Source organism: Anser cygnoides, chromosome 5, assembly GCF_040182565.1.
Source record: "Anser cygnoides isolate HZ-2024a breed goose chromosome 5, Taihu_goose_T2T_genome, whole genome shotgun sequence".
NCBI classification, from domain to species: Eukaryota; Metazoa; Chordata; class Aves; order Anseriformes; family Anatidae; genus Anser; species Anser cygnoides.
This window is the reverse complement of record NC_089877.1, coordinates 62,082,311-62,093,974: the sequence shown is the minus strand read 5'-3', so window position 1 is coordinate 62,093,974 and position 11,664 is coordinate 62,082,311. Positions and strand designations below refer to the sequence as shown.

The window sequence follows — 11,664 nt, the reverse complement described above, 5'->3', positions numbered from 1 at the left end:
CAGCACTTGGAGCTAAGTGTCTCGTGAGACCACTTCTGGCCCTGCAAGGATGACAAAACGTAGTGTGGAGCTACTGGACCCTTTGGACAGCCTAGGAAGGACAAACCAAAGTCTCTCCTTCAACACAAAGGCCTCACATCGCTCTGTACCAAGGCTACACAAGATGGGGAGGACGAGGGCAGGCAAGGAGTGTGTGCGCTGACCCTTCCCACAGGGGTGAGTTGTCAGCAGGACAAGGACAGGCTTGAGCATGGTGAGGGTAGGAACTGCCACAGCTTGCCACGGGGACATTTTTGCAGCCTCTGTTCCAAGGTCCCCTCCATTTTTAGAGGGGAAATTGCACGTACAGATAAGCAGGATTTAGGACCACTCAAAGGAAGTCCCAAATTGATTTTTATCTCAAATCACTATGAAGAATTTATTAAAAACAAGACATTTGGACCCTCAAGCATGATTTTTCTTTTTTTTCATTTTGGTTTATTAAGCCATTCTTAAGGATACTATTCAGACAGGGCTCAACTTTAAATCTGTTATTTTTCTGGACATTACCTAGTGGGCACTGGAGATGCAGGACACCTTTTCCCCACTGCTGGTCCCTTACATGAAATATCTCATATAATGCACTGCACAGCCAGGTAGCAGGGGAGAGCATATTGAAACCATTGACCCGCAGAGGTGATGGAATATGGGGAAGGTAGCAAGATAAAGGGGAATGGAGACAAACTCCTCCACTGACCGGGCTACAATTAGCTGAATTACCACCGCAGTGCGTGTAGGGGTCTTTAGAAGCCACGCTGTAAAGTTAAAGGACTTACTCTCTGGTAATGTTGTGACACTGGGGAAGGGACTGCAGTCCTGAGAGATCTGGAGAGGAAAATAGGACACAGAGAAGTAAAGCTAATAGAATAAAAGTAGAAAGCAGGGCTTCCACATAGACTAAAGGCTGTATTGACACAGGATAAGCAGTGCCCCATACAAGTGAAAAGAAGACAGGCAAACACAGCTGCTTCTCCACTCAAAGATAAGCAGAAGACATAGTATAGAAATCTCCTGCCACCAAAAGAAATTAGGAGAGAGGAGGAAAAAAGAAAAGACAAGCTAAGCAGCGAACATGACTGGGCAGGCAATCTCCCTCCCTCCGCTCCTTTGAACAGGTGTAGAAACAACTGAGAAAGAAAAGCCAAACAATGTGCCAGCCTGTCCACTCGATGTCCAGAGAGAAAATACTCCAATGCAGATAGCAAGACACAAACCTGCCTCTGCTTACAAGTGGGGGTTGGGGAAATGTTGCCTTGAAGCCAGTATCTAGCAGAACAAGAGGGCAGGAGAGATACTCCTACCTTTCAGATGTCCTCTAGGAGAGCAGCTTTTGGCGTGGAGAGCTGGTTTATCCTCCCTGCTGCTCTGGAGCCAGGAAGTACAAAGCAGAGCCGTTACCTGCATCTGAAATTAGATGAGCAACTGCCGTGATCTGCTTCCTTCACTGAGAAGGAATGAGCAGCTCAGCCTGGACTGGTTTTCCTGTCCGTGACCAGTTTAACTCCAGTGCTAATCCAAAATGGGATAGTTACCGCAACAACAACAAAAAAAAAATAATAATCCAAAGAGCACCACTCCTTTTTGGAATTTGTTACGCCATCTGAGTACGCTAGATTTACTGCCATGCATGTACCCTTAAGAAATTTCCTTAAGAAATTTGGAACTAAGGGTTTCTGAAGAGCAGGCCAATGCACACCTGGAGCCACAAAGGAACCAAAGGCCCCTCCCTTTTCCTGGCACTTCACAAGATGCAGCTTTTTTGTCACCCATTTGCCACATTTCCTACAGAAATGGAGCAATTGTTTCAGATAACACTCAGTCACAACACTCCAGCACTAGACAGCTCATGAGAATTCCTCCTTGGGCAACAGAAATTTGTTATCTGTGGCGGTCACACGCTGAAGCAACCAGTCATTTAAAGTGACTTAGTGAAAGCTGAGAGGAAAAAAAAAAAGAAAACAAAATCCAAACCAAGTTCTCTTATTGATTGTGAGATTAAAGAGACCTGCCCCCATCAATACTGTGCAGCTCTCAAGTCAGCCACTTAGCATTATCTGGATCGCTGCAGTCTTCGAAGAAATAAAAATACAATTAATAAAAGAAGCTCAACTCTGGCAATTTTTCCTTCCATCCAATCAGACTGCACATTGCCGAAGCATTCCTACTCACGGCAGAAATAAGCAGAGCTCACGTTTGCAGCATTATTACCTGTCCTTCAGAGCAGATTGACACTCGAGTATGGAAAGCTGTTGAATCCAATGGTTTCGAGATGAACAAGCAGCTCCAAGGCAAAGCGTTTTAGCCAGTCCCCCTCCTCTGGAGGCTCGCTTCATTTCAGGATGGGGATGTAGCTGAAAAACAGACTTTAATTCCAATCCTGCTTATTCTCACAGGTTGATGTGTACACCAGGCTTCTATTAATCACACTTTTAACCTCCTTCTTCCACATGCCATGCTACTTCATTTAAAAATGCTTGTTCTCCATATCCTTTTAGTTAATGTCTCCACTTCTTACTCTAAATATCTAGATCTTCTCTTTTTCCAAGCACTTCCATTTCCCGATTTCATTTTCATTTGCAGTGAGAAGTATTCTAACAGAGCACCAACTCCTCCTTGCGCTCTGTATGCACGCGAACATTATACAATGCCAAATAATGTTACGAAATTATAGGACTTCTAAAAACACAGCTTATTTTCCAGCCTACAACAGTTTACTGCAAAGCCATTTTCACCAATTGTAGACAACATAATTACACACACATTCACACACCTCCTCTCAGGCATCCACTTGGCTGCCAGCCTGTTAAATGCCAATGTTCTAGGAGCGAGCATTAGGAAGGCAATACTTTACTTCATTACATGAGCGTTAAAATGCATATTTGTATTTTGGATAGTACTTTATTGTATTCAGAAACCAGCGGAAATATTTTCCCAAATTACACGCTATAATAGCTCTAAACTTAAAAATGTGTGAAAATTACAGTTCCCTGCCCCATCCCGATCCCAGTTGTATTGCAAAGTAAACTTACTGACAACGCAGTCTTCTCTCGAAATAGAAACTCTCTGTGTGTGTGCCTGGGGAGGTTTTTCAAGGAAAGGGGAAAGGGAAAGCTCACACCAGTGATAAATTTGGTCAGTAAAGTTACTTTTATTCTTTTTTTGTTTTATTTTTAAATAGAAGGGTTTTTTTACAATTGAGTATAAAGATATTTGTAGAACGTGGAAATGAAATGAAAAAAGTATCTGGAGGAAATTCTTTTTATTGAGGAAGAGTTTACATATCTACGTTTTTAAGTATTCACCTACTTTATGCCGCCTCTTGTTAACAGGCATAATGAAAATATTGCACTGAGCATATGCATGGGAAACACAGCTAATAAAGCAAGAAATATGGTAAATACATTTCATACAACCTTAAAATAAAACAATCATACAACAAATTCTGAAGCACTTCTGTGATCTGCAATCTTACAATGATGTTCATTGTTCTTAAGTCTTTATTACAAATTGACACTTTTTGTAGAAAGATTTTGTATTGGTTAATAAAACCACAGCCTTAAAATTGTTGGCTTTCAGTTACAGAGGTAAGAGAGGTATCATCTGAATTCACATCAGAGCTTTTGAAAAAAAAAATGGCAGCAGTGCAAGCATGTGCCTCCTCCAGTGTCCAAACCTCTTTGTGGCTCTGCCATGGCCAAGGAACAGAGCTATGCAGCTCAACAAAGCAGCCAGTCTCACAGAATACTTTGAGAAAGTCTGGCACCCATTCTCTTGTTTACCGATATAATGCTCTGCTAAATATAAAATGAAGCAGAAGAAACTCAGCTAACCAAGAGAAGTTCCACACAAGTCTGTCAATATTGACTACATGTGGGAAGTCATTAACAAAAGAGGAAAATAATTTTATTTGACCAACCAATAAAGTAAATTTATAGAAATGCTGCTCTAACAATGGGAAAGAAAGAAGTTTTCATAATATATGCTGAGCCCACCGTAGAAATAAAACGAAGTGTTACAGATTATCTGTTCAAGGATGATGCAAGTCAGGCTGAAGACACAAACCACAGCGGTTCCAACCTGTTTTCCACATGAACTTATTCTGAACAAAGGTCTATTCACAACAATTTTCAACTGTTTGTGGAAAAGCCACCCCAAATGTTTCAAACAACGCCATTGCTTCCGTTTACTATATGCACACTCTGGGTCCATCTCAGAGGCACCTTCAACAAGTGCTGGAACATAACTGACCTAAAAGTAGTCTGTCTCCAATATTGAAATTAAGAGCAGCGGAAGAGAAGCTTTTGCACACTTCACCATTTCATATTGCTCAGGCACTGAGGATCAATTATCTTCAGCACAAGAAATTTTACCTTTAGGTTTTTTGCTAGAGCTGCCGTCCGTTCCTCCCACATACAAATGAACAGTTGGGCTACATTTTGTCCTTTCACTTGTTATAATCTGAATTTATTTACATACAAAACAAGAGACAGGAAAAAGTTGTATTAACCCAAACATGTGAACCTTTGCCTTGTAGCAAGAACGCATTTGACAAGGCAGCTGCATTTACTTTAGAAGCATATATAAAATTCAGTGTGCCAATATCAAACAAACAGAAACAAGAATGTCATACAACCCCAATATATTCCAGTGGGCCCTTGACTATTAGGTACAAAAAAAAATTAAAAATCTTTTCACCACTTTAGTTCTGTTTAGGATGCTACACAATGAATAAATTACATCTTTCTGGGATAGCGTTCCTTTCACTTCTACACCTCAAAGAAATTCCAAACTAATTAATTAGAGCAAGAAATTACATTGAGCAGGATAACATTTTAAATGAAAGAAATGACTTAGAAACACCAATCAAAGATAATTTTATTATGATTAGCTGTGCTGAAGTCTAAGTCATTAAAATTGATGAAGAATGTTTTTACAGTGGTCTATTCTATGTAATCCATTACCTACGCTATGCTCTGTAGTTCAAGTCTAACAAATGGTATCTGATAATTCAATATTGAAGACTAAAATACTTCCAATGTACCACTTGCTTTCCCACAACGTTTCCAATAAAAAAAAAAAAACAAACAGTAGCAAGTAGTTTTGCAAAAATTCATCAGTGGGAGAACTTTAGGTTACATGAGATATCATTCTGATTTTTACCTGCTCGCATTCTACATAGTCATGTCTAAATATGGCTGCTGTTTTAGTCTGAACAGTCATTATCCCACAAAAGTTACAACCATGGTTTGGTAAGAAATCATTCCCTGTGCTTTCTAACTGAGGACTGCCCAAAGGTACATTTCATTCCATGCTCTCAGCTGAAGTGACGAGCAAGACGAGCAGACCTATAATCAACACGCAGCTGAACAAAGGAGTGAAGGATGTTCTTGTCCAGATTAGCAAGTTGTTCTCCTGAGCAAACTTGCTTTAAGTTATCCGGGGCTACAACCAGAAGGTTGCAAAGTGCATGCAAAGTATCAAAGAGCTGTAACACCAGTGCAATCTGTAGTTAAGAGAAAAAAAAAAGAAAGAGATGGGTATTAAGAATAAAAGCTACTTTTTTAAGTCTTACAACACAACATCCATCTAGATTCCCAAAACGCTTCATCCCTACAGAAGATTCATTGCAGTCATTCTTTCTTCATGTGTGCATAAGTATATATACAGGCACATGCTTTTCTAAGTTTGTGGCTTTTTGTCTTCTTTAGGACATGATAAAGAACTACCATTACAGGAACAGAATATATAACATCAGTATGTGAAATGCTGATGTTCAAACAGAAACGGAGTATTTTTATGAGGACTTCTTATGAAAACTGCTGGTGAAAAATAGTATCTAACTCTGAAACATGGCTGTACATCACCAACATACACATAGCTTACCTTGAAGTCTTTGGCACACTTCCTATATTCAGCCACATCACAAATAGCCAACATGCCTCCCATGCAACTGTAGGAATATTGCTGTAGGTGTTCATAGATGAGTCGATGAAAACGAACTCCAAGCTCCATCAAAACTGTGTCCACATTCTTACCATCCATAGAATTCCTAATCTTTTCCACCTGCTTTCTGACATAGCTGCAGACTTTAACGCAAGCCTTTAAAAAAATAAATAAATTCTAGAAACCTGTTCTCATAAAGTGGCTACTAGATCATAAGCTAAACATCAGTTACTAAGTTCTTTAAAATTCCTGAAGCACGACATCATTAGTTATTTTCTAATTAACAATTCAGTTTTTCATTTGCCACAGAGGCAAAAATGCAAGTAGAAAGACAGATGCAAGACAATATTCCACTAAGTTATACCTCATGTCAGTTCAGAAGAGAGCACTTCTGCTTGTGCTTTTATTTTAAGCAATGCTTGACCAAGGGGGAAAACAAGGTGATTACAAGCCTCATCAGCAGTAATTATAAGCCCAAATTAACAGCCATCTTCACTCTTCCCACAAAGTACCAATCTTACTGCTCCACTTTTCCCATTTCCGTCTGGCTTCAGGTATTCAGGCAGTCCTCCTACTTCTTTCCATTAATAATAATTTGTTCTCTACACCTCTCTGCATTTCCCTAACAACAGACTAATGTAACCCAGCCCTTGAGCTGTATTTCTGCAGCCTGGAGTCTGGGATTTCAACAGATACAGCGGTAAAGAACATTTTACAGGAAAAATTGGTCTTGCCATACCCATCATTTTTTCTTATGCTTCTGACATCCTAAGGGGAAAAAGCACCCAGCAACTAGAGTATCTGATAATTAGCTTTAAGCTATGAGTTTCAGAAACTAGTTATCAGCTAAAAACCCTGTTTTAAATCTGGGCCTCTTGGGAAAGGAAAGAATGTGACACTTTGTCCAGCACCTACTGATCTGTGTCTGACGCTAGATACAAAACTCGTAATGTTCCTTTTCAGCTTGGGGAAGAGAGTCCAGAACAGTTTGCAATTGCTTAGTACAAAATGGAATTGCTAAGTAAATTAATCAAATACAAATGTTGTCAAATGCCTATTTGTTAAACATAATCCTGTACCTGATATCATTCATGTGCATTTGAAGCTATACTGATGAGTTGGAACTTGGTTTACTTACATTAGTATATTGAATCAAAACATTGTTTTCATCTTCTGGTTTAAAATCTGTCTTCTTTTGCTCTGCAGCCAAGATGTGCTTCATCTGTCCAATCATACAATTCAGCGTCCTTTAAAGTTACAAATAAATTTGGGGTTTTAAAGAGAACACTTTCATTTCCTTGATTTTTATATGTACATATATTGAAGTGATTCTATGCAAAAGCATGCAGCATAAAACAATGAGAAAAAAACCTCACTACCCGACATTTCTGTAATCTATAGAATATATACTAAAAGCAAATGTATTATAAGCAGTAAGGGATTGAAGTTGCAATGCAATTCTCTAGAGAAGACAAAGTTGATTTTAAATAAGCAGTTAAGAAAAGGAGAATGAGGGGAAAAAAAACCAAACACCTCTTTGCTCTAAGTTAGGTATCTTCAAGACCAACACACAGCATGCTGACCAGCTAGTTTTACAGTGGACACATTAACAGGGAAGTAAGCCATTCAAATCCAGCTCTTCAAAGAAACTGGATAGCGTTCTTCATTGCTGAGGGAACTGGGCAACTGAAGGAAGCGTTCCAAACACTTAGTTTAGTAGAATTAGATCACGTTGCATCAGAAAACACTTGCAAAAAATTAAAAAAAAGGGGGGGGGGGAGTGAGGGCAACACCTCTTTCTGTGCTAGAGCTTGGTATTTCTCTTGTTCGAAAATGCCTAGTAGAGTTTTACAGTGTCTTTTATTCCTCCCCCTCCAGATATATTTTTTTCAGAACATTATCTAAGGCCAAGGCATTGGTTTACTGTTGAGCACAACCCAGAAGTCAAACACCAATGCAGCTGAGAGAGGCTGCATACCTGTCTCAGCACCTACCTTTGTCAGGAACCTCCTCCTGTCTCTCCCCGTGCTTTTTCCCCCCCTCAACCTCCACCCAAACTTCCCTCCTTTCCCCTGCTCCCCTCCAAAAAAACACAGTCAAGGCTGTTATGGGACTTGAAGGAGTCAAGTTCTGTGGGTGAATAGGAGAACACCACATATGTCCAAAGAGGGACTAAATTGATCCTTTAAAACTCATTCTTTTCTATGCATAGAGTAAATCACTTTTATAGAGGTAGACAACTGTAGGGAATGCCATTCCAGAACGTGCTGTAGGACTTGTACAGATTGGGTGGCATTGAAACCATCAACACTGAGAAATTTGCCTTTTTTTTTTTTTTTAAACTAGATCAGTTCTTTAAACAAGATAATCAGTTCCTAACAGCATCAGTGGTACTACAAAGCAGCATGTAAGCAGGCACGTAAACACATTTTACACGTAACATTCATCTGAAAGCTAATCTTGTTTGTACGTGCCAAAGCTTAAATGTTTTTGAAGACTCCATCCACAAACCTTTGAATGTACTCTTTTCCAACAGGGACTTGTTCTCCAAAGTCTCACTGCCACTTCTTAGAGATTAGTTATATTACACAAACAGCTACAAACTATTCTAATGCTGTTGACTGACCCATGCATGCTAGAACTAATCATACAGCCTCAATAATACTTCAAGTATTTCAAGCTTTGAATTTAAGCCTCTAGGTAAAGTTCTAGCAGGAGCAGCTCAAACTTCGATTGTTACTTGCACATGTTCCACCTCCACCTTTATTTTTCCACATGCAGAAAATGCCTTTTAAGAAATAACTCTTTGAGCTCTCTGCAAATAAATTATATCAAATCTCTTCCTTATCTCTGCAGAAAGTGCCCTGTAGGACGCAAATGCAATGCCTGCTTTTCCTATGCAATGCTGTTCTCATCCCTCTCCAGTACGGAGTGATTCTCATAAAAACTTCAGTGATAATTTCCAGAGTAGCCCTCACTTCCCACAAGTAGGTTTATTTCCATCACTGCAGAGACAAAACAGCGATGTAAAGGTTAGGTAACTGGTTCTAGGCTGAATACCATCCTTGAAATACTGGAAGACTACTTGCTTCCTGGAGCAAAGTAGGGCAGTCAGTCACACAAGTTTGGTTTCCTAACATTAAGCTTGTTACTTTCCCCTGCTGCAGAACAGCTATGATTTTCATTTACAATTTTTATGGCTATCCCCTCATTTTTATATGAAGAAACGGAAAAAAGATTTAAATGAGTCACAGCCTCAAAGCAAGTCAATGTCAGAAGCAAAATTATTCCAGGTCTACAGACTTCTATGACTAGGTCTAATCCATAGCACTGCACAGATTCAAACAAGTCATCTAACCTATTTTTGTCAAACTTTGCTCCTTATGGAAATTCTGCAATCCTTTAACCTATTTCAATCATCACTCCTTATGCCTTTAAAGGGAAAAAAAAAAAACTAACGTGAGACAATAAGATAAAACTGAATTTTATAAAATAAAATAAAAAGCACTCTCTCAGCATAACCAAAGACGTCAGTAATATCTTTCCAGAGGTCAGAAATCTGCCAAGGAAAATATACCCTCTAAACAAACAAAATCTAAACTTCCTATGCAGAATAAAGGTAGAAGAAATAAATTCTGTGTTCAGAAATAATTCACCTTTAAAAAAAAGGAAAACTAGTAATACATCACAAAGGAGTTTTACAGGAACCAGTGATTAACAGAAAGCTTAAATGTCTACTTGCCTATCAATGCCCATATCCAGCTTCACTTCCATTTGTTCTATGATGTCCTTTTTCTTCTGAAGGCATTCAGACAATTTAGGAGAAGAACTGCAACAGCATAAAGCGTTGTAGAAGTGAGGTTAAAATACCAAAACAAATTTGTTTGCTGGGGCTGTTAATTACAACAAAAATGTGCGAACATTTCCCATCCCATCAAAAAAAAGACTAGTTTAGATGGAGTTAGCTGTCTTTAGAACAGCAAATCAACAGCCTTAAAAGCCATCTGACCCTACACACAGGACTTGTGGAGTGCTGACGGGCAGTACTGCAGGACACTTCAGGCAGCATTGTGCCCACTGAACACGGTGCTTCTCTGCTGCTGCCAGCTCCGGCCACACTTAGCATGCAAACCCAGCTTTTCACAGAACATCTGTGAGCTCTGCCTTGAGCGATTCCAACCAGTGACTCCTTAACAACATACAGCTTTTATGTAGCTCACACGTGGCTCCATGGCCTGGTGAGCTTCTTCCTCTGCAGAGACTGATGTAGCCCCCAGCAATCTCTGCAGCCCTGATACTGCCAGCTCAGCCCAGGATGCAACCAAAAAAACCCTTTAGTCCAGGCCTTAAACATAGCAGCGAGGTCTCTGCAGAGCAACTCGTTTTTTCTTCCTGTCAATACTCTTGGAGCTCCCTCTCTCCCCCTGGTTACCCAAGATACAGATCAGTTTAACTTCCCTTCCTCCCCCTCCCATTACAGCATTTTATCTTCCACAACATCAAGCGGAACCACTCCAAGAATAAACTCCTCTTGACTGAGATGAAGAATAAAAAAATTGCTTTGTTCACCACAAATGACCATTCACAAAAAGGAAGGGACAATCAAAACAAAGGTACCTGATTAATGGCATTAGATGATCATTGAACTGCTTATCAAATAAATGGAAAATAGTATTGGCCTGGTGGACAACATCCAAGAAATAAAGATTTGCGTTCTTTGAATCAGAAGAGGGAATGCCTAAAGCAAAGAAGGTTTCGTTAGGACTGTAATGATATGCAGTTCTTTAATTAGCATGATGATATTTTAAGTATGCAGAATTTTTCCATGAGTTATTAGATCACAGGCTTAGAGTTTGAAAAATTTACCATGGTGCCATATATAGAATACTTCTCTTAGCTATATCAGGTAAGCATAGAAATATCTTGCTTTTAAAGTTTCTGAAAGCAAAATGAAACAATTTAAATATTTATTTAGAACACAGTTTTTATGCTTTCACTGAGGAAAGACTGGTTCTCATTGTCAAAATTTTAATTTCTTAATACAAGCTGTTTTCTTATTAGTGTCACTTTTTAAAATGCACAACTATAAAAACATGTTTGGAGCTCTTATAAAATGTGAAACACTAAGCCTTCATATAAAAATGTTATTCTGCTAGGGCACAGAGAACAATTAATAGAGGTAGTGTTGATGTCCAGATCTCCGATACAAATGTTTTTGAAGACAGTAGCACATTCTCATCTGTGCATGAATTCTCCAAGTAGAAGTAACACTTCAGAAGACATTAAACACTGACTCCCAAACACACAAACCAAATTTCATTTAGCCAATATATTTTGAACAAAGCCAATCAATAAGGCAAGGCAATGATCTGTAAAGTTGGTCTGCACGAAAAGGTCAATGAGATGAAGCGTTCAAAAGATATTGTACTCACCAGCAAGGCCTGTTTCTAATGCATAATCGATGTGTTCAGTACATAAGAATTCTACAAGCATAGAAAAAATTCTGAAAGCATTCTTCGGTAAGTCAGACGGATCAGAGAGCTTTAAAGAAGAAGAAAAAAATATCCTAAAGGTCAGTTCTACATACATTTGAAAGTTTATTCGATATTGATAAGCTTAAAATATAGCAAATACTTCAAAGTAACTGGAATTTTATTCTAAATTAAAAGTATCCATACAGAG

At 39.0% G+C, this 11,664-nt stretch overlaps 1 protein-coding gene across 2 annotated transcripts in view; it reads right to left on the bottom strand.

The window, feature by feature from the left end:
- Positions 1 to 3,281: 3,281 nt before the first annotated feature.
- EXOC5 (exocyst complex component 5) overlaps positions 3,282 to 11,664 on the bottom strand; it is a 28,702-nt gene continuing 20,319 nt past the window's right edge. For both annotated transcript variants that reach the window (XM_066998513.1, XM_048066159.2), the window contains 6 exons: positions 11,415 to 11,523; positions 10,600 to 10,720; positions 9,725 to 9,811; positions 7,121 to 7,229; positions 5,923 to 6,138; positions 3,282 to 5,542 (listed from right to left, as the gene is read on the bottom strand). In XM_066998513.1, coding sequence (XP_066854614.1) covers positions 5,354 to 5,542; positions 5,923 to 6,138; positions 7,121 to 7,229; positions 9,725 to 9,811; positions 10,600 to 10,720; positions 11,415 to 11,523 — 831 coding nt within the window. In that variant the 3' untranslated portion in view covers positions 3,282 to 5,353. The remainder of the gene's footprint in view (positions 5,543 to 5,922; positions 6,139 to 7,120; positions 7,230 to 9,724; positions 9,812 to 10,599; positions 10,721 to 11,414; positions 11,524 to 11,664) is intronic.